The sequence below is a fragment of the Chiroxiphia lanceolata genome, chromosome 17, assembly GCF_009829145.1.
Source record: "Chiroxiphia lanceolata isolate bChiLan1 chromosome 17, bChiLan1.pri, whole genome shotgun sequence".
Taxonomy (NCBI): Eukaryota; Metazoa; Chordata; class Aves; order Passeriformes; family Pipridae; genus Chiroxiphia; species Chiroxiphia lanceolata.
In genome coordinates, this window is record NC_045653.1 from 10479081 (window position 1) to 10502482 (window position 23402).

At 46.1% G+C, this 23402-nt stretch overlaps 1 protein-coding gene across 3 annotated transcripts in view; it reads right to left on the bottom strand.

Annotated features, from left to right (window-relative positions):
- Nucleotides 1-23402, bottom strand: part of NKAIN4 (sodium/potassium transporting ATPase interacting 4) — a 53250-nt gene that overhangs the window by 12983 nt on the left and 16865 nt on the right. For all 3 annotated transcript variants that reach the window (XR_004360063.1, XM_032705182.1, XM_032705181.1), the window contains exons 2-4: nucleotides 14462-14599; nucleotides 13900-13980; nucleotides 5579-5776 (exon numbers count right to left, since the gene is read on the bottom strand). Coding sequence is in view for 2 of the 3 variants with exons in the window: in XM_032705182.1 (XP_032561073.1) it covers nucleotides 5579-5776; nucleotides 13900-13980; nucleotides 14462-14599 (417 nt within the window). In the remaining variant the exon portion in view is untranslated. The remainder of the gene's footprint in view (nucleotides 1-5578; nucleotides 5777-13899; nucleotides 13981-14461; nucleotides 14600-23402) is intronic.

Genomic DNA, 23402 nt, shown 5'->3' on the forward strand with positions numbered 1-23402 from the left:
TGGCATTTTCATAGGCTGGAGATCCAGCCTTTCACATAAGATCAAACCATGCGATTTACATACACACAGAAAATCAGGAAAGATGCATCTTGGACGTCTACCCTGATTCCAAGGGAACTCTAGGACAGTTTTCTCCCTCCCCAGTTTTCCCATCATGCCTCAGAGTAGGAACTTCTGGGTTAACAGCCGTGTAAAGTGGCAGCCTGAAATCCATTCACTATTATTATACTCCATAACATGTAGACACAAATCTTATGTGATACCTGTGTCAGGAAACTCCTGATAGAATTAACAATGAAAATGATTTACCTGCCCAGTTTATGGGCAGAGTGTGTAAGCGATTATCAGCTCCACTGTCACAGCAAACCTGATAAACCTCCGAGCATTTTTCACGGTTCAGAAGCACCAAGCGATAGGAGTGACTTGGGAAGTTTGTTTTGCACAGAAATTAATGCCTCATAACCCTCAACCATCATTCCACTCACCCCATACATTTTTCCTTTTACGACTAAGGTGACTTTTTGCATTCATAACAACAAACCAATCAAACAGAAACTAGTGAATGAAGTGAACTTCCCTAAGTCTCTAATTCCAGCTCCATTGGAGTGGAGGGTTTTCTCTTTTTTATTTCTTCCATCTCCTGCCTTTGTTTCAAAATTACCTGCTTAGTGCTTAAAATCTACTTTTTATTGACTTTATAGTCCATTCCTGTTTTATATAATTTCATCAATAAAAACCCTGTTTATTTAATGGTACTTTTTATTCCAATAAGTTTTTTTTAGTCTTGTGATCTGGCCAGAACAGGAGAGTTTCAGTGGCAAATAGATGTACAACAAAACATGAGCTGCATTTTTATATGGGCTGACCCAAACTGTAATTAAACATACCATCTCAGGGATTAACTGAACTCACAGGAATCCTTATGTCATTTAGAATGAATTATGAATGAAATATAGCTGCAGAGTAGAAATGCCATTCATACTGTCCAGTCCTTCCCACTGGAAGAGTCTGCTGGGGTTTGGAATGAGCAGACTCCAAGAGACACCAACAGCTCTTTTTTTACTGAGTCCCTGATAAAGATGTATCAAGCCCACAGACACCACCCAGTTTATGAGCAATTAACACAGAGCAGAAAGCTTCACAGAGACCAAGAATTTGGAATCCCACCCTTGCACATCTTGGTTGCTGATTTCAATGCAAAAAGAGGGCTTTAATCTCTACTATCTCAGGAAAACAAAAATAATTCTTAGATCTTTGCAAATCATGCAGGGGAGGTGGAAGATGTAAAATGACACTAAGCTACTGCTCTAATTCCCCAAAGAATGTTCTAGGGCTTTAGTCTCTGCTGCTGTTTCTCTACTTGTTCTGCCTGTTCAGTACCAGCTTTCTCCAAGCTGCAGAAGTATCCAATTAAGCCTTTTTATTAGGAACACATGTTGTAGGCAGGTGTGTTCCGTCAGCCCGTCAGACAGCCTGGGAACGCACACGCTGCCGAACAAAAGAGGATGGAGCTGGGGCGTCCCGAGCACTCTGCAGGCAAATAAACAGAGCAGGAAAGACAGGAAGAGACAAGTGTCCCCAAAGGGAACGAGGAAAACATATGTCTGAACATCCCTCTGCCCCTCAGCCCTCTGAAGTTAACTTTTCCACAGCGATTCCTAAAACAGCAGCATCGAACTGAGGTGCTGGAGCCAGAAAGACTGAATTAGAGCAAGAGCTACAGAAAGGGACCAGCTGGCTGCAAGTGTGCAAAATACACGAAGGATGGGAAGGCAAATTTTAGGAGGTGTTACTGTTGTAGGATCTTAGTCTACTTCTGTCCTAGTGAAGAGTCTGGACTCTCCAACTCTTCTCTCAATAGACAAACTTGCTGTTGCTTTTTTCACCACAGAGAGTAGGTGCAGAGTCTCCTCCTTCAGGGCAGATGCATTCTAGGTTTCATTTCTAATCAGAGCTAATGAAGTGTGCACTCTCTCATCAGTGCAAGAGGGGGAAATGAAGAGATCTGTGCTATGAGAAAGCAAATATCCAGCTTGTGAAAGGGCTATTGTGGCCAGATAGCCAAAGGGAGGCAATCAAAATCCTTTGATTCCCTGACCTCCTTGGATGCAATACGGCCACTGAAAACCTACCTTCTGCCAAGAGCAAAGCATCTCTTGTGCCTTGATTCTCACATAACATCTGCTGTCAAGGCTTGCATTGCTGCCTTCCTGGGAACCTTCCAACCTGTCAGTCTGACTGAAAACAGCAGACAGGCAGGCAGTGAGACACTTCCAATTTCTACCGAATTCAATGAAGCCTCGGGAAAAGCCTAACCCTCCCCACCCCCAGAACTACCATATGGACAGCCCAGAGCTACGCCAGGTATTTCAGAACTGGGAATCACTCCTCTCCCTGCGGGCTGGCAAGCTGGCGAGAGGCAAGATGAATCCTTGCTAGGACAAAAACAAAGCAGATTTCTTTCCTTGAGAGAGTAGTTGCTGTTCCATTCCCTAACTGGGCTGGCAGGATTAGTTTTACAGTTCATTTCTATACCAGTGCAGACTTTTAGATGTCACAATAAGCTTTTTCCTCCGATGCATTTCATGCTAAAGCATTGAGAAAGATTTTCATGTTGGGCCCTACAGCTACTTGTATCACGTGTGGTGACTAATATGCCCAAGTTTGATGGCATTCCAGATTAAAGGGATTGCTTTTGCCTTCGAGGAGCACAGACAAGCTCTGAGCAAAAGCAGACTGAGACCTTATGTATCCTCAAATGTACGCCCAGGAGCAGGATGATACATCAGCAGGAGCCAAGACGACAGGCAACACTGTGCTCACCATATGGGTTCAGGTTTGCTTTCCCTCTCCTTTGGCATGAAAGACTGAATTCAGTGAGCCTTGCCCCACACACACAACGCTGTGCAGTAGTCTCAAGGAACTGGTACTTCCAGAAAACAACCAAAATACCCACAGCTGGGTGCTGCATAGCTAAAGGGCATGGATTTCACAGTGCTATATGTGGGATAAAAACCAAGCAAAGCCGAGCACACAACCACACCTTCACAGCTTCTAAAAACCATTAGGCAAAGCAAAAACAAACTACAGAAAACACAGTTTTGTCTGTCCCTTGCCCTTCTTAACAGGGAACTGGCTATTCTGGTCTCAGGCAAGGAGGGAACTAGGTCATGTCTCTTGCTGCATCCCCTGAGCCTTCAAGTTCCTGGCTGTGTTTTTGTACCATCGATCTGCCTGTCTGCAGCACTGTACCTGCCAGAGCCCTGGGGACAGCTGCCTGTAATAAAACCTGCCTCAAAGTGAGATAAAGAGAACAGAAAAAGATACTGGCAGGGATCAAAGAGTTTGACCCTCAGAGACTAAAAAGGGAGAGAACTGGCTGACTGCTTTCAGGCAAGGTCTGAGGGAGAAAGCGAGAAGATTTGCTTTCTGCCTGACCTCAAAGCAGAGGGGAAAAGCTCTATTTCTCCCACTACATGACAAAATTATATGAGCATTCCAGAGCCAGCAGCAGTTACAGGCCTGGGGCTTCAATACTCTCCTTTTATTTCAGGACAAGTAGAAACTTAGTTCCCTGCATAGCTCAGCCCATATGGGTTTCTTGCCTACAAGTATTTTAGCCTCATTTCCAGGGTTTAGGATTCAAAAACCCATTTCGCCCTAGATCTGAGGGAGAAGGAGAGAGAAAATATTTGCCTAAATCCTGTTTTATCTTATATTTCCCTCCTGTCTCCCCATCTGGCCCCTTAGTGGTGTTTTGCAGATGCACAGAGAATATTGTCACGTGCCTCTGGGAAGAACCAAAGGAAAAACCACTGCCAGAGACAGAGTCCTATATATCAGTGTGATCACTTAGCCCAGGGCCACGTGCCTAAGTCATTAAGCTGCCAAAAAACAAAGATCTGCTCCAAGCAAACTCAGGACCGTTTGTTGGCTCAACCTCTAGCCCAGGGCACAGGGGCTGTGCCAGCTCAGGAGTTCAGGAAGGATGTGAACAGTAACAAACTTCTGTGCTTTAAAAAGGGATGTTCTGACTTCCAGATCTGTCAATTGTTTCACCAAACTCGGGCTCAGCACCAGCTCAGCCCCACCAATCCTGTTCCAGCCAACAGCCCTTTCTAAAAGACAACAGGCTCTATTCTCCTGGATGCACAGGTCTGCCTTTCTCACACACGTGTGTGGAAGCAGCTCAGACAGTTTCATGCAGATGATTTTCCCTGAAGGAGAACTAACGGAATATTAACAGCCAGCACACGCCAGGGAGTCCATCCAACTCAGGAAACAGGAGCTTCTCCATCTGCCTCTTCTCTGTGACATGGCAAGAAAGGGGGCTGAGTCTTCCCCCATCCCTGCAGTTCACTGAGTCACACAGATCATCCCAGCTAATAGGAAATGCAGGATCAGGACAATGGAAAGTAGGACCAAAAACGTGCAGAGAAGTACTTGGCAATCCAGAAACTTGGAAAATCTCTGTTTGTTGTCCTTTAATATCTAAACAGGGCAAGATACTTCTCTTTTTTAAGCCAAAACTGGAAGCCAAAAAGTGAATGTTTCACCAGTCCACATCTGTACTTAGAGCCATTAACCCCAGAGTAACAACCCAAAGCAGATTAGAGATGTGAGCTGCTGACTCTAATGCAGCTACAAAATGCAAGAGCACCCACAAATTGAGGGGGAAAACAGACATTTTGTTTCAGTTAATTTCACAGAAAAGTGAGAAATAATTAACAGTGAACATTAAGGACATTGCATTGCTGCAGAGTACTTTAAAAAGCCTGTGGAAGACTGATGAGGAAAGAGTGGATGAGAACATTTAGTGCATATATCCTGGGTGTCAGCAAAAGGGAAATATGCTGCTTACTGCTTCCCTAATTTTTTTTTTTTATTTTCTGAAGATGAGGATCTTTTCTCTTTTAATTCTTCACAACAAATGTGCATCTATGTGCTCTGGCACCTATCACTAAGTCACGGGGAATGAGAGCAATCCTTCCTAGAATCATGCAAGTATTAAGGTAGGAAGAGACCTTTAAGATCAAGTCCAATCATCAACCCACCACCATCACCATGCTCATCACTAAACTATGACCTCAGGTGCCATATCCACTCATTCTCTGTACACTTCCAGGGATGGTGACTCCATCACTTCCCTGGGCAGTCCATTCCAGTGCTTTACAACCTTTTCTGTGAAGAAATAGTCCCCAAAATCTAAACTCAACCTCCCCAGGCGCCACTTAAGGACATTTCCTCTCATCCTATCAAAACTCTTGTCTCTTTACCCTTCTCCAGAAGGGTCTCTATCCTTGTCAAAACATGAATTTCCACCCCCCCAACAGGGTACAGAAGGATTTGTTATTGTATGGTTGGATGGATGCATTACTTCAGGCATTTCCAATTCTTTTGAGCAATACTTTTTAAAAGAGAGGACAGGAGAACAATCAGACAAAACGCATTTACAGAGGCCTTTTCAATCAGATGATACAAAATGTCATGGAAAACATGGGCCAACCTCTGTGCCTGGGAAAAAACAAAAGCAAACAGCATCTCCTCGACAAATGCTACCCCTCAGTGATGTACTCACCGCAATCAGGATCTGGAAGGAGCTGTGCATGACCTCGATGTACCTGTACTCCAGGGCACAGCCTATGACAGAGATGTAGGAATGGTTATCCAGCCCCTTGATGCCAGACATTGAAGCCTCCTTCCTTACACAGCCAGGGCCATTTTCACTCCACCACGATTGGTGCCGGGAGATGTTGAACGTCAGGAGTTCGCTGTCCTGGAGGGAAAAGTTGTAAAGAGATCCTCACTTACTCTAAGAGTGTCAGACAGGTTGTCAGATGGAGGTCATAGTAAATCAATGGAAAACCTAAAGTTTCTGAGATCCCCACTCTCAGGAAATGCCAGCACAGATCAAAGTACATTGGCTTTATATTCCCTCATGGAATGATTTTGGGTTGGAAGGGACCTTAAAGATCATCTGATTCCACGCCCTCTGCCATGGAAAGGGACACTGACCACTATCCCAGGTTGCTCCAAGCCCCATCCAACCTGGCCTTGAATGCTTCCAGGGATGGGGCAGCCACAGCTTCCCGGGATGGGGCAGCCACAGCTTCCCTGGGCAACCTGTGCCAGGGCCTCATCACACTCACAGGGAAGAATTTTGTCCTATTATCTAATCTAAATATATTTCACAGGCAGGCTTCTTCTAAACCATTTCTGAGGCAGCCTTACAGCAAGCACTCCAACAAACCTATTTGACTATCCCATAGCATAGTTTGGAAGCAAGCATGAGCAGCTTCCAAACTAGAATGACACCTTCTAGACTGCAGACCCAAGAACACTTTGCTAGTGGTTCCTGCACCCAGAAAAAAATCCTCAGCCTTTGGGCTTGGGAGATTAACTTTGCAAATCTAGAAGAAAAAGGTAAACAAGGCAGCACAAAGTGTCCTATCACAGAACCATGTGCTGTGGACATGCTCTCCCCAGCAAAGGAGTCACCACAGGGAACTGAAAAATATGAACTCCATAACCCCAAAGTGGGTTTCAAAACACAGCAGACCTTCCTCTGTTCTTAGCTTTTAACACACCTGACAAGCTCCTGTACCATTTCTGTCTGACTTCCTTCCACACTCTTCACATCTGGTTCTTCTGCATTTTCTGTCAGCCCCAGGTCAGACTGCCCAGCCAAGCTGACCTCAGGGTGCTGACTGCAGCTTCTTGTAAACACCTCCCCAGCAATTCCTTATCCTCCCTACCCCGAGAGGCTTTTTGTTTTGCTGTTCTTGTCTTAGCTTGTTAAATACCTTCAACCAGGCTGTTGAGGGGGTTACAGAGTGAAATGCCACTCAAGTGGTGCAGGGGTTTGATGTGCAGGCAGATGCTCACTTAAAAATGACCATACTTCCCTCACACCTGAGAAAAGAATACCCAGATGGGAATTTTTGAGTTTACAGGACATGGCAAAGCCCTGTAGGAAGTAAAAGACAAACTCAGGAGTGGCTGAACAGAGCAGCTGCATCCCTTTGCGATGAGTGACAAGTGCTGGGTGCCCCAGCAGCCCCCTCAGGTCAGTTTGATGCAGAATCAACAACCCCTCTTGACCACAAAACAAGGCAACAGGTTGGAAGTTTTATTCTAAAGGATAGATTGTCTTCATCACAATTTTTTAATCTGTGTCTCTGCAGAGTAGAGATAGGTACTGGAGTTACACACCCCACCTATCCATTACTAAAAGTTTTAGTATCTATCCATAACCTACTTCACACTCCTTGTGCCAGGGTCCTACACAGTCCCTGGAGGGAAGCAGTGGCTCCCAGCAGTCAGAGCTTGTGGTATTCACACTTCCCAGCATGGGAAACCTGTGGCAGCTCCTCTGTGCCAACTCCCCTCAGAGTCAAGAGGAAAAACAGATTCACAGAAGCTTATCCAAGCTCCTGCTCCAAATGACCCTCCTGAGAGAGGGCTTGTCTCCACAGCCAACACAGGAGCCCAGAAGATACAAACATGGACACAGGGAAGCATCTCCAGGGACAAACGTGAGTTGCAAGGGCAGAACTCCAAATGCCAGCCTGATAACCTGTGAACAGAAACCAACTGCCCTGCTCTGCACATGGTGGGGGTTCCCTCCACCCACCACAGAGACTCAAAACCAGCCTGCAGAGCCGTTATTAAAATATGCTGCAGGAAGCACATGTTAAGAAATGTGGACAATTAAGTGAGAAGGCAGCTGCCAAAGCTCCTGACATAATCACCACAGCAGATGGCATGTGCTTTACAGGAGATGGAGGAGGGCACAGAGATGGAGTGTGGCACCAGTGCAAAAGCAGCCTGAGCAGCAAAGGCAATGGGGAAAACTCCATTAACAGCTGGGAGCTCAGAGGGAGCTGTCTGTGCTTCGGAGGCTATGGGGAATAATTTTGGGATTGACAGTTACAGGGTAATGCAGTTACAGTGCAAGGTGCTGCGTTAGCTCCACTTCTAGAGACAGTTTTCTCTTCCAGCTTCTCACAATTTTGGCAAACGTCTTTGGCTTGCTCCCTCTGCTGGGCTTCACTCTTCAGTGGCCCACAGACATCTCACTTCCACCAAATCACATCTTTTCTGCAAAGCTTGTTCTTTTTCTCCCAAGTTTGCATGTTCTGAGACACATGGAGCTTTTCCCCCTGGAGACAGCCAGCCCTCCAAGCTGCTGGGCTCTTCTCCCTCTCACAAATCACTCACCACTTTGGTTGGGGGAGGAAAGAGTCACTTTCCTCATACCAAAAAAAAAAAAAAAAAAAAAAAAAAAAAGACTAAATTCCTGTTTCTTTGCCTAGGGCTTCCCCCAGTTAGCACAAAACCAAAGCTGTTCCCTAGGGCACCACAGGATCTACTCTTAACCTCAGACTCCAGGGCTTCCCTCTCCCAGCTCACAGATGGTGCCTTCCCAAACCTTCTGCCTCACTGATGCAGACAGACCCCTCAGTGCCTTCTCTGCCCTTTACAGAGGCATTGATGTGTGTTTGGCAAAGTAAGAAACAGGCTGCTTTCCTTCTAGAATCTCCCTTTTGTCAGCCAGATTTGGCTCTGGCTTAACTCTGCTGCAGAAGCTGAACTTGCTTGTGAATTAAGCCTGAAAAAGCAGAACAGGTGTGGCTGGAGGTTGGCAGGTGGAGGAACAGGAGGTCCTAACCAGCACTGGCTTCTTTTTACCTCCAATCACACTCCAGTTCTGTCCAAAAAAAAAAAAAAATTAAAAAATTATACATCAGTGAAGAACAGATTGGAAAAACTGAGCACATTTGGATTCTAAAGGCACCACAATGACTCGCACTCATGAGCCATCCATCTCACAGATGTAAAATGAATACTGATTGCACACTGGGATCATGGATGTCTTTGTGTTCAGAGACACCTTTCTGAACCAGCATCTGTCTGGAGCACAGCAGGGCAGAAGGGCAGCACGAATAAGAGGGTCTCAACATGCAAAGCAGTGCTGTTCCTTTCCTTGTGTCCCTGGCTGGATGCCCTGGGAAGGTACCTGCGTGATGGGGCACAATAAAAAAGCACTCAGGAAAATCCCTTAATTGACCTCCAGTCGCTCAGTGCTTGCTGGGAGAGGAGAAAAACAATCCCAGGATGTCTCCTGTGGTTTGCCAGCTTCATTTGTGAGAAGGTGGTTGGAGAGAAGTGAAACTATGAAATAGAACAACACACTAAAATCAGGAGAAAAGAACCAGTTGTAAGAAAGTCCAGGGAACAGCTGTTTCCCAAAACCTTTCTGCAATGCACTTGGGATCTAAACACACTGAAATACTCCCAGAAGTGCTTGTGGGTTGGAAGAGGTTAATCAGTCCCAGCAGTGAGCAAGCCCTGCTGCAGAGAGGGATCTGTGTGTGACTGCACTCCCCCTCTCCTCTTTCCAGAGCTATCGCTGCCTCTTTAACCTTCAGCCTGGAGAGAAATATGAGCCAAGAGTGACACAAGTTCCTTCTCAGGAGCATGCTGAAGGCCAGCCAAAAAAATCACAGCTCACTCTGAACTGTTGTAGCACCTGGCTGCCATCCGTTTGCCATCAGAGTGAGAAGGAAGACAACAGCACTAAAGCAGCACTAAACCAGCAGTACCTACATTTTACAGAGTCTATTTTCCGCTCCCAGCCTCACCCCACTGTGTCCCACGGGAAACTCACACCTACCTCTAACACCCACAGAGCCAGATGCATTTCTTTTCTAAAATAGCTTTCTGAAAGCTGTTCTGAAATTATTTGCCAAGGGACACTATCAGAGATGGTTTTATTTCTTGTTGTTAACAGCCTTCTGAACCGCCTCCCCCAAATTTCCTTAATTATCAGGCAAGACAGCACTATAACAGCTCTGGAACAAACTGAACCTCGCATGGGAGCCCCAGAGCTTGACAGTAGAATCATTTTAAAAATCTTTTTTAGATGGAAACATTTCTTATTAGAATAGGAAATATGATGTTCATCTTTCAGTCCTGTGTGCCAAGTAGCTGTATCACCCTGAGACACAGAGAAGCACTTCCAGTGTCTCTCAGGAGGCTTGTTGACAATGTCACAGCATTTAAAGGCCAAATCCCAGGCTTCAAGGTTCTAAATTTTGAGGGAGTTGAGGGACAGTTGTAAGTACAGATGCATTTATCCACCCTCCTCACAGTATTTTCCCCAGGTACAAAGTCATCCCAAGATGCTGTCCAGATTCTCTGGAATACAAATAACTCCCATTTGACTAATAAGGGCTGCTTCCACTTCAAGAGGAGATTTAGACCACCACAGCTCTGGATTCAGATCAAAGCACTGTGTAGACTAGAGAGAATATAAAGGAAGGATAAAAAAGTAAATTAACAATCACCATTCGAGATGAGAAATTCCAGTGGGAAAATACAAAGGAATACATTGAAATACACAACATCAGTTCCTCAAATCTCTCTGAACATTTCTCAAGTACATGATGAAGAGTCAGTCAGCATGGCAGCTGGACAGACAGATGCTCATATGTCTTAACAGCAGGATTTTAATAATTAACTCAGACTGAGGGGTTGCAGGAGGGATGTGTTTCACGCTCGGGTAGACAGGGAGAAGCTTAAGGTATTATTTCAAGCACAGCCTAGAAACTTCAGAGCTATCTCCCAGCAATTCAGCAAATCAAATGGCCAGATGGACAAAGAGAAGAGAGGGAGATGGAACAGGAGCAGACCACAGGAGGAGGAACAGCAATCTGGATATTCAGCTGTTAGCCCCACCACAGAGCAGAGCGACAGCACTTGGAAATGCTGCATTTCCCCCACATGCTGCAAGTGTGCTCAGAGGCAGGGGCAGAGCAAGTCAGCAAGGCAATGCTGCCAAAAGCTGCTCAGAGACACATCACCACCTCACTGCCAGTGCTGAGGAGCATCCCTTCAAATCCAGATTGCTCTATCACTCGCCTGCTCATTGGCAAAGCACTTACAGGAAAGCTGGCACAGGCTACATGCTTAGAGAGGCCCTTGCAGCACCAAGGGAAGTGCTTCCTTAGACACTTGTGCTGATCCACTTGTGTCTGGCCACCTAATGAAGTTCTGCTGTGCCATATTTCATACTCTTATTTCTGCTAAGAAAAGACTGCAAAAAAAAAAAAAAAGACAAGATAGAAAGATAGAAATCAGGCCAGTTTAGCTCTTCCAAGAAGTATGGAACAGATTCACAGAGTAGGAAAAAGTACTTTCCTTTTCCATAAAAAACTAAGGATAGTGCAACTAGTGATTTTAATTTGCAATAAGTGCACATAACTGTTTGCTCATCTTTTCAGTTCTCTGAGCTTTTTCTGAACTTTTTACATCAGAAACACTTGTACCCTTTCTCACCCCACCTGAGTTATCACCTGTCTCAGTTTCAGTGGGCTGTCATTACCAGCCACCAAAGTTAACAAACTCCATTCTTCCCATCTCCCTGCCCTTTCTGCATTCTGTCATTATCAATGAGCTGCTGACAGAGCCCGCCCTGGCAGGCTGCCCTTGTCAGGAGCACAGCGGGGTGAGCACAGGGCTGGCAGGAGCTACTCCCACTCCCCCAGGCTCATCAGTAATCACTGAGGAAACAGCACCCTGAAGATCTTCCTCAGAGCTATCAGTCCCTTAAGGCACTTGCACGGGAGCACAACCCTGTCTGAAACACTCCCCAGTGTATTCATGCTTAGTCTAGTAGTTAATGAGTTAGTGTTTATCAGACCAGCTCCATCAGTCTCACTCCACCAAAGCTCTTTTTCCAATATTTGCAATTTCCCTGCTTACTGCCAGGCTAATGATGAGCTTTGAGATTGACTTCTTATCAGAGGCAGCTTCCTCCCGAGGGCCCTGAGGGCACACAGAGGAACCTGTTCCTTGCAACACTGCATCCAAGCCCAGATCTGGGGTCTGATCCCAAGACTGAGATCAATAAGATGCTAGCTGGCTTTGGATCAGGTTTCCAGAGATGCAGCAGCAGAGCAACACCACTCCTGGGCCAGCCTACAGAGCACCACTGTCCTACAGAAACCTCAATTCCTGCTTCAGAAGCATCTTTTGGTCTCTTGTGGAAGTGAGGATTTGTTTTGCCACTACAAAGACCCAAATTACTTCAGTTAAGGGGGAGAAGGAGGACAGAAAGCAGCATCCTGAGTTTTTCTTACAAAACAGCTTTTTTAAGTGAAAGCAACTCATTAAGAACAGAGGCAAGGCTGTCAAGTATTTTACTGCCAAACAAGCACAAATAGTCTGTTGGTTTTGCTATTTGCCACTAAATTAACTATTTCTCAGTGCAGCTCTACAGAGAAATCCACCGAGTCAGTAACAACTGACACTGCAGCCCAATTCTATAAAAAAAGTCCCCAGTCACAAGTGTCATCCTGTAGGCTAAATAAAGCCTCTCTGTGTGCTGGCTTGGCTAAAATGAGCAAGGTTACCAGGTGAAGCTGCTCTGTAGGGGAGAAAGAGGAGTTTGTGCTGTTTGAATTGCAGAACAGAGCCCGACGTGGTGCAGGGCAGGTTGGGATTAGCAAACACGAGTAACCAGCTGGCTGGAAGCAAAGAGTGGCTGTCAGAGAAGCTCCCAGTGGACTTTACCAAGCCAATATATCCTCCACAGAAGGGAGCATTTCAATAGTTACATAAAATTCTTTCTTTTAATTCGTCGCAGCCAATATCGAGATCATCTCAGGCGGAGATTTCAGATCACGAGTAATCAAGAACTCCCTCAAAGTTTCTGGGGATAATTGAGAGGGGAAATGAAGATGAACTGAGAAATTAGGAAGCTACATTTTCTTATCTGCAAAAGATTTGTGCTGTCAGTCCTGACTTGCTGCCGGCCTGATAAAAACCACAGGGCAGTTCCAATTATGACTGCAACTTCAAGGCAAGACCTGGGAATTTAGGCCAGATGTAGAGTGCTCTGAAATGAACCCATATCCTACAATGACTCTCAGTCTGCTGTGCTACAGCAACACTTTTTAATTCATTGCTCATAGCCCAGGCTTAATTTAGGACCTGCCTCCCATTTTTATTATTTCTGACTCACCCCTCATTAAGCAGACAGCAATACTCAGCTAATCTAGTCTTCAAAGAGCTTCACATATTAACTTACAACACCCTGGCCAACAGCCACGAGTGACTACTACTGTATTTAAGAAGGAAGAATTAAGGCAGGGAAGCCACATCCCAAAGAGATGTGCCAGCCTCCCCAGCACCCCTCTGGGAAGGGATTTCTCTGTTCAGCAGAGAGAAGAGCCTCTCCCAAAAGGTACAATAGGAAATATTTTGCCTGGTGTGGCAACAAGCAGGTACTTATCCCTGCAGCTGAAGTGCACTGAGTCTCCAGCAGGACTGGGAAGCACAAAAATATCAAAAGCTGGTCAGGTATGGAGTTCCAGCAAAGTCCTTGGTCCAGCTCAGTCCAGCTCTTCCCTGGGACAGGGTGGCAGAGAGAACACACCCAATGCTGCACGAGGGCCTTCCCCTCCATCAGACACCTTCTTGCCAAGCTGGTGTCAGATCACAAAAGGATCAGCTATAACCTAGAAAGCTCATAGCCCTCCTCAGCCACCTCTGCATTATGGCTGGGAATTAGCCCTCAAAGCCCCTCTTCCCTCAGGATGGCTCTTGTTCCCACCTCTGGAAAGCAAATACACTCTACTTGCCATGAGGGGAAGGTTTATTCCAGCCACCATCTCCACTGATCAGCAAAGAACTCCAGAAATCAGCATTGGCTCCTCATTTTTCCGTAAAAAAGCAGTACTCCTCCATCCTCTCATAAAGCAACCCCCTCCACAGGCAAGTGGGCAGGATTAGGACCTGTTCCCAGACAGTCCCTGCCCTTCCCCTCCCCTCTCCACTAAACTCCATCCCCTCCACTGCAAAAGCTGGGAACTCACCCAACCAGTTCCCACTCACCTTTGAGAGACCTCCCACTTCTAAGTAAAAGCAGATGATGAAGATGTTCCAGGTGACCCAAATTGCAGTCCAGATGGCATACTGGAAGGGAATGGGGTTGGGGAGAGAGAAGCAATAAACATTAGGAAGTCACTGGAATTAGTGTACATATACGTGCTCTAGCTGGGGGCAGCTGAATGCCCCGAGTCAGCACTGCAATAGTTTTTTCTTCCTCTGTTTGTTTTCCACATGCAGATTATCTGTTGCCTGAAAGAGACACAGGGGCAGGAGTTTGGAGGGATGGAAGACCTTCTGACAAGCATTTGTCCAGCACCTCACTCTCCCTCTCTGCTGTGCAGTGTCTGGGTGTTACTTTAGCACCAGCAAGAATTATCTAAAATCTTCCAAGTTTGGCATAAGCACAGCACACTGAACATTGTGTTCCTAAGCACAGCCAGGCACCTTCTGCTAAAATAGTTTGCAGGGCTTGTGCCTGATTTCCCCAGGGCTTTACTCAGTTCCTCATCATGTGCCACGTCCCCCCAGAGCAGAGGCTGTGAAAGGCTCCGAGTGTGTCACTCACCACCACAATGTAGCGAGGTCTGTACTGGATGGTGCCAAACAGGCCCAGGATAACGATGATGATGTGGAGGAAGTTGGCCAGGATAGGGGCCCACTGGTATCCCAGGAAGTCGAACACTTGCCTCTCTAATGCAGCGAGCTGGAAGGGAGAAGGAAAAGGAGAGTTACGGTTTCTGAACGCACAGTGATTATTCTCAAGGTTTTAACGTGCTCCCCGAGCAAATCCCTGCAGCAGCTGAAGGTGGGACTCCATTCCCAAAGCAATTTGCTGCCTATGAACCAGGTCAGTAGGACACAACACTTGTCTACACATCCCCCTTCCCCTCTGTACTCATCCCACCTCTCCTCTGATGGCCAAACTAATGCAGACCAGAGAGCTCCAGTGGCTGTGTGGGGCGTTCCTCTGGTGTGTGCACTCTGGGGAGGTGCCTCTGGCAGAGGACAGAGGTGAGCAGCAGGGTGGTAACATCTCAAACGTGAAATATTCACATTCACAAAAACACAAAAATAACTTTCAAGAGCTCATTTGTCAGAGCCTTCAGCATCACTCCATCATTCCTGACACCTCTCATGTTTCTGCTTTCCAGCACACATCCATCAAAGTAAGAGAGACGAGGAAACTCTCTCCTCGACTTTAACCCCTCAGAAAATGCTGCCACCAGTAAAGGAATTCTGCAAACACATCAGTTTTCCAGGACAGGCTGTGTTCCTCTCCAGCACTAATAACATGGTTCAAGGCCAGTACTATGTCCTAGAAATAAAACTCCATTACTGTTGAAGTGCTGGGGCTGATTTTCAAACCACATTTGCATAAAGATGCACTTTTACCTGTGTTTGAGACAATGTCTGGTCCCCAGCTCTGAGCTGCTGTTCTACACTGCAGCTGAAAGAGCACAATGAACATGCAATTGCATGCTGGCCTTTGCATCCCCACAGCCTTTAAACACTGTATCTACAGGATAATCAGTGAGTGCAGGGGGCAAAACTGTTCCAGAAGGTTTTTCCCAGTGCCCAGCCTTACACAGAGAGATCTTCTCTTTGCATGTCTTCACTAACACAACATAACCCCCTCCATTGACCTGTCTTTGCTAGTGCCAAGGCACAGCAGGAGATCTCCCTGTCAGGATAAGATTTCAGTGTGTGTTCAATTATCATACTAGCACACTGGGATTGCATTATGACATTTCATATTTACTTTCACCTAAACAAATCATTACCATTTACTATCGATAGTCAATATTAATTTAACTACTAATTAGACATTAACCGTGGGTAATCCTAGTCTGCTGTGGGACACCTTTTCCTGGCTGGGAACTAAGCACCAGAGCTTGTGTGATGGCTTAAAGCATTTAAGGATGTGAGTGGTTGCAGGTGTCACTCAAGTCACATGATGAGAGACGCCTCATCTACTAAGGGGTCATTATTCCTCCTTCTTCCTGGATCAGTGGGGAAATTACCTTCACACCTCTCCTGGGCTAGGAAGGTATTGCAATTCTCAACACTGCCTTGAAAGTTCAATAAAAATCTGTACTTCAAAGAACACTCTGGCAGGCTGGTTAAGGGTGGTCAGTCAGGGCAGGGGCAAGCAGCTTTCCCTCTCCAACACCTTCACAAGCAAAGAGGGACAGAGAACGGGGAGGGAATGGAGGCAGTCACCAAATCTCTCACTTCTGCCAAATAGTTTTTCTCTCGAAGCAACACACACTGCCCTGCCCTGATCCATCTGAACCACCTGGAAGATGCTGTGGCCAAGCACGAGGCTGCAGGGCTGGGCTGTGGCAAGTGCTGCTCCCCCCCACAGCAGAGCAGCTTTGCTGTGTCTCGTCAGAAACACCAGTAATAGGTTAAACACTTAATCCCTCAGGAGGGGATTAAGACACACACCTTTACAGATATTTGTCAATTTTGCATCCTGACTGGCTGGCAAGGGGCCATTTGACTGTGACCACTTCATCCAATCAGGCATTTAATTGGCTTTGTGCATTACATGGTTGTGGGAGCGTGTGGCTGTCACTCTGCTGAGGGGACACAATGGGGGTGTTCTGCTGAGGTAATACCCTGCTCTGCTTTGCCTGTCACCCTCAGGTTCTGAAAATCAATATAAAGACAGACTCCTCCTACCCTCATGGCCTTCTGCCATGAGTTTTTCCACTCCAGAATCAGGGCACCCATGTCTGGAGAAGCGTTTTCTTCTCACAAAAGAACATTTGCCATTAGGGCTGTGTAAAAAGGGAGAAAGCTTCTCCTTCCACAGGCTCATGATGCATCGTGGTTTGTTTGGACCAGGGAAGATATCAGGCTGTGAAGTGAGAGGTATCCAACTACCCTGGAGATGGACCTGATGTTCTACACAGCTTCAGATTGGGGCACAGCTCCTTGAGAGGTCTCCGAGCTCTGGATTTTTCACTATGATCCCAAAAACTATCTTCATACCACACTTCCTTCTCCTTTAGTGCAACTGCCTTCGCCTCCAGGTTCTTTCCATCATGGCTTACATTCTTTTGCCACTTTCTCTGCATTTTTAAAATGTTTTTGTGTACCTGGGAGCTGCAGGCATGACTCAGCTGGTCCAGAGATGGGCTGTGCCCATCTGCTGGTTCAGCAGAGGAGAGAGGAGCCTTTGTGGGATGTGTGAGCTCACACAATCTGTTTCCTCACTTACAAAAAAAAAAAAAAAGGCAATTTTCTGTAAAATGTGTTGATTACAGGCAAATGCTGCTGCTGAAACTCCAACACTGTATCAGTGTCAGGCAGGCAGTGAGTCTCTGCTGTAATCCAGCTGTTGGAAATGCAGCCTGAAGTTACCTTGGGTTTGTCCCTGTTCCCTCAGGAACTTAGCATAATTAAAGAAATATTTGCTAAAAACAAATTGATAAACAACCATTTCACTCATTATGCTACAGGTCTGTGTGCAGAGCTTACCCACTAAATGCTGCTGAGATTTGCAGGTAAACAAGGCTGATGTTTGGGCTAAGTTGGCCTTGATTTGGGGTTGGGATGTGAAGAATGTCAGGGTATCCTTCAGTCCTGGTCCCTCCAGTCCTGCTCAGAGAGGGCAGGGTCAGGGTTTGCCCTGATTTATCTTTCCCCACGTACTGAACCAAGCTGAATCCCTCTTGTTGAGCAAGGAAATGCCATCTTCCTCTGTCCTGCCAAGTTTCTGCAGAGTAATATACTTGCTGTGGTGTTCCTTACAATGATTCACACTATTCTATTGAGAAATCCTATTACTTTCCAGAGGCATTGGAAAGTAATTGTAAAGAGAAATTTCACAGATTGTGACACAGGTTTCAACACATTCGAAGCTGACAGGACCTTTCCATCAGGGAGGACAAATTTTTCTTCTTTATGGCTATTCTTATTAAAACCAGGATTCCCTCTGCTCCTTTTGCTTCTCTAGCCCACAGAACATTTTTAGCTTTCATTCTTTAAATTAAATGATTTATTGCGATACTAAAATCAGAAGAGTTGTGGCAGAATTTTCTCTCCCGAAATAAACCACATTTCTGCTGATCTGAGCGAAACTGGAATAGCAAATGACCATGTGAAATAACTGTTAGCCAGGCAAACAACACAAGCCAAAGCTCTCTGTTGGGCCATCATTCATTTATACAGCTGGGAAAGATAAGAAAGGCAGAGAGAATGTTCTTCAGCTTACAGAGCCCTGTCACAGCTCACACACGGGGAGCAAAGAGAGGTTTGGACATGCTGAGGAGCATTACAGTATGAAAACTTCACCAGAGAGGGAAGCTATACCTGAGCTGCAGTGGAATATTGCCTGATGGACCCCACTGGAGAACAGGCAAATGAGTCTTAGAAAACATCTCAAAATGGGGAACAGTTTCTTCTTGGGAGTTCAAACCATTCCACTTGCATTCCAATGGCTCTGGCAGGGCAGTGTCACTGGCAGGTGTTGATGCCAGCAGGACACACTGAGCTGGTGCAGCACGGGCTGGGGGTGCTTGTTTAAATTCTAGTTCCTCAAATCTTTTCTATCCCCTCAACTCTGTCTTCTGTTGCTCCTGTCCTGCTGATAAAGCTGGAGAGTCCAACCTGTTCCCTTGTGCCCCCATGCTGCTGAGGAGGAAGGGATGCTGATGAATAGTTAGTTACCTGTAATTCCTTGCCCTTTATAGCCTACTATCAAAGCCATGTCATCAGCTAGATTTGCTCTTCTTAATTTATTAAGCTTTTAAAGCCTTTAATCTTATTTAGTTTGGATCTGTGTCTTTCACTGCATTTCTGAAATCAATTGGGACACAAAAGAAAAAATATCACTTTCAATATGTTGACAACTTGTACAGATGCAGGGAAGACTCTCAGAGAACCCAGTGGCAGGTACAGTCCTGCCTACACACACATCCATAGGTATCTGCTCCTGCAAGCAAACCTGCTTTTAACCTTTCCAAGTTCAGTTTTAATAGGAGATTTATTTTTAAAATTAAACATTAGAAATAAATACACAAGCAAGCAATAAAGGGAACGAATGGGAAAGGCCGATCCTACTGCTGCAGCCAGGACTTAAGGGAGATACTCCTGCAAAAAAAAGAAAACAAACCCAAAATGTTTTACCCAGAAATCCAGGCAGTTTTCCACTTGACCTATAACAAAACAACCTGAAAACTCTCCTTTTACTCATTGTCTCTCACCAGTGTAAGGACACAGCCTCACAGACTGTTCCAGATCCTGCCCTGCTCTTGTTCAGGGGTGTATGCAGCAGCCTCAGACCCCTGTGTGCTTACATACAGCTTCAACTCGGACAAAATTGGCAACTTAACCCCCTGTATTTCCTTTCTCTCCAGCCTGAAGTGAGCAAGAGGCTCAGCTGCAGCCCTTGGTCCCCACCACACCGCTGGGATGTTCCGGGCTCCCGGCTGACTCCGATGCCTTGAATCAGCGTTTGAATTCCTGCCAACCGGCTTTGCTCTTTAAGAAGATGCTCTTTCTTTGTCTGCTGTGCAAACACCCCCGGAGCAGCCAAGACTTTCACTGGAAAAGGTCACAGGTCTTTTCTTGAGGCAAAACTTGCACTGATTTCCTGAGGTATTTTGGCCATGTGATGGGATGGCTTGAGTTCAGGACAAAGCCCCAGTGCTGCTACTCCTGTGAGACATCATATAAGGATGAAAGTTTAAGTCCTTCTAGCTGAAACAGCAGGAAGAAATTAAAAAGTCTCCAGTTAGATAATTTGAAAAAGATATCTATTTAGGTCTTGAACACAAATATCTGCATTTTTGGTTCTTCCACACAGTTTAAGTTTGGCAATACTAAACACCTGTCTGCTTTTTATTTTTAATGTACTGGTGTTATTATGATACATTATATAATTATACATATCTTTCTATACAGTTGCTTTGCCTTTGTAAATGGTGGAACAATGCTAGTTCTAAAGACTCCTAAACCCAAGCTGCAGTGTGCTGAAACTATCAGCAGTGAGCAGAGAATTCCCTTCCGTGCCAGTGCTTATTCAAGGTGGAGAGGATTTCGTGGGTAGAAAAATAATTAAACAATAAGTCTGCTTTTACCACGGTGGCTGCATTTCTAAATAAATATGAACGGTTGTAATAGCTCTTCAATTAAGTTTATCTGAAAAAGCAGGACACTGAGCCACTACTTCAACACCCCCAAACCGAGGGGCTCGTTCTGCGAGGTGCCACGTCCTTGTCTCTCCCAAAGTCAGCCTCTCACGTGTTAACTCCCGCTGCATTCATGAAATCTCATTTTTCTTCAGTAAGTGTTGTCAAGGAAACATTCCTTGGGGCCTTGTGAGCCACAGCTCCTTTCCCAGCATCCCTCGCCCAACCACAGAGGTCAAGAGACTAATTGCACAGGAGGTCTCTGTTTGTCACTTTGTCTCTCAGGCCCCTTTGGTCACTCTGGCCACTGGATACAATACACCCCATTCTCTGCTTCTTTGGTCTGTTTTCTCCCCAGAAGCTGCTGAAACCTCTTCTATTCACACAGACATTAGAGAGGCCTCCAACAGCAGGGCTGATACCCTTAAATCATTTATGTTTCTGAAGCAAACTGGTCAGTGTTCTGCCTGGAGGACTGATCCCTGCCAAAGGGACCCACGAGGCAGCAGGAAAAGTCCCCGTTGCTGGCATGACTCCACAGCAGGTCACTCCCTGGCTGCTTCTGAGGCATCACACTCCAGGAAACACAGCTTTCAGACTGCCCCGTGCCATAGCTGAGGATCAGGACTTCTCCCAGCCCAGCACCGTCCTGTGCAGAGCCTGGGTTACTCTTTCCCCTCTGAAGTGGTTGAGCACAACTTCCCTGCTGAAGCCTGGAGCATCCTGCTGTCAAACATCCCGGTGCTGAGTCCTCATCTCCTCGTTCCCCCTGGCCTGGCACCTTTGAGCTCTGCATTCTCCCCTCCCAGAATCATTCTGTGTGTTGGCAATGATGCTCTCAGGAGTTCCACTGCTGTGACCTTGATCCCTGAGCTTTCTGCTGCCAAAGCCTTTCAGAAACGTCCTAGCTGCAAAGATATGTCATTATTCAGTCCCACATGCCCAAATACTGCTTAGCATTCCAGGAAAGGCACAGTCCTGCTAAACATAAGGGATGAGACTGGCACTCAGCAGTGCAGAAGCCTGTTTGTTTGTGTCTGGGGTTGAGGCTCTGCCTTCAGAAGGACTGAGGTTTTCTAAGTACATCACAAAAAGCCATTAGTCCTGCTCAGCTGAAGACATGGGCCATGCACAAGCATTCACAGAATCATGGAATCACTCAGGTTGGAAAAGGCCTCCAAAATCACAGAGCCCAACTGTTCCCTCAGCACTGCCAAGCTCACCTCTAAACCACGTCTGCAAGTGCCACATGCACACACCTTTTAAATCCCTCCAGGAATGGTGACTGCCCTGGGTAGCCTGTTCCAATGCTTGACAGCCCTCTTGGTGAAGGAATTGTTCCTCACATCCAAACTAAACCTCCTCCCCTGGAACAACAACCTGAGGCACACATCCACACAAACCTCTTAAGCCTTTTTACTCCAAGTGTTGGGTTGTGTCACAGAATTGGCAAAACAGCAGGAGCTGGCAGTACTTTTTCTAGCAAGGCACTACAGTCCCTGATCCCTGCCAGATGGCAAATCCACAAGTGCCCTCTCCTGCTCCATAACCCTCTCAGTGGGGTGGTCAGCAGGACAGTGAATTAGCTGCTTGCACATGATGTTGCAGAGGGGAGAAGAGGTTGCCCAGCACTGGCATTCTGAATGGAGCTCAGAATACAGCTCCCAGGAAAAAGACTGCTTCCTAGGAGGAATGTTTCAGTAAAATGATTGCCCTGTAGTGCCTAAACTTCTCCCAAATCAAGGTCAGTCATGTGCCTGGTGAGGCTTGTGCTCTGTACACCCCACAGAGCCTCTGGTCTGCTTGGTTTTCCTGGTTCTGCCCTTGGGGCTCAGATCTCAGGGATGCAGGGAGGTGCCTGTTCCCTGTGCTCCTGCCTGTGTCTCCTGGTGGTCCCTCAGCACTGAATGCTGCTGTGATTGCTGATTATTGAGATTTAGCAATCAGGCTAAATTAATAAGCAGGTGCCTTTGTGATCCAGGCAAAAAAGGACCCTGACGAGAATGACAAATTTGTTTTATTTGTAACCTACGTCAACACTCAATCCTAAATTCCCCAAAGATAATTAAATTAATCTGTTGTGCCCACAACGTTCCCCCCTGCTCCCTCTTCCCCTGGTATTTTTCTCCTCCCTCAGTTTCACAGCTCAGCTTTGGGGCTTCAGCTTTGTGATGGAGAGAAGGGGCACTGGGATGAAGGGGATGTGACTGTATTTGCAACAGACATAAAAATTAATGAGTTTCTTCAACAACTGCCTGACGTTTTCATCACCCAGATCCTCATAAGGCACAGCCCTATCCCAGGCTCAGGCTCCACACTCACAGCTTTCCCTCACTTGTTGAAGGACTTGCCAGTCTATCTTAACCCATCTCATACTGATGATCATCCTTGCTGCTCCCCCAGACAGCATCCTGGCGTGGCAGAGAGCACTGGGGGAGGAACCACTCTCACCAGTAGCACAAATTTCCTCACTGAGTGAAATAATATATATTAAAGACATGCCATTAACTCACCAGCCATTTTGCACCAGAGATCTGCTGCTGTTATGAACCCATCCAAACTCTAAAAAGGCTGTGAGGCAGAGCAGTGCTGGAGATCAGCAAGAATTTAATTTTCTAATAGAGAGATTTATTCCCTACCAACGGGGCATTATATTCCATGATCCCTGCCTCTGCTCAGCCACGAAGCCTATCCAAAATTTGGGCTTGTTCACATGACAGAGATGCAGGGAAAAAAATGAAAATACTTGAAAATTAATCAATGGGTTGTTGGATTTAGGGAATATACCCTATATTCTCTGGACCTGCTATCCCAAGCATCCTCTGCTTAGCTCACAGAGCCATCTCTATTGCTGGAGGGAGCTGCCACAAAAAGCTCAAGGCTGCACTGAAGCACTGCTTGAGCCAGGACTGCCCAGCCTGTCTCCTCCTGATGCAGCTCTCTGGAGTCTCCTGGATGTGGGAGCAGCAGTTTGGGAACATCTTGGAGATTCCCATAAACTCTCAAGTGTACTAGAATTAAAATTAATCAGAGGTTGGACCAAAACTCACAGTGTGTATAAAGCCCATGAGATACCAGCTGGACTCACCTAGTTTAGACAAAATTCTGGCTATCTTTGCTATTTTATAGGCACTTACTACTGCAAACTGCAATTTTATTTTGCCACTCGTTACTCCAGGGTTGAATTGTGGCCTTAAATATACCACTGGCACTTTCCCAAAGGGAGCAATAACTCTTGCCTCAGGCTCAAAGAGTGAAACTCAGTTGTTCTTCTGTCCTGTCCACACACAGTCAAGGCTCACTGTGTCCAAGTGACACTGAGAACATCCCCTGTCTTTGGCTTTATGAACAAATTCATTGGTGTTC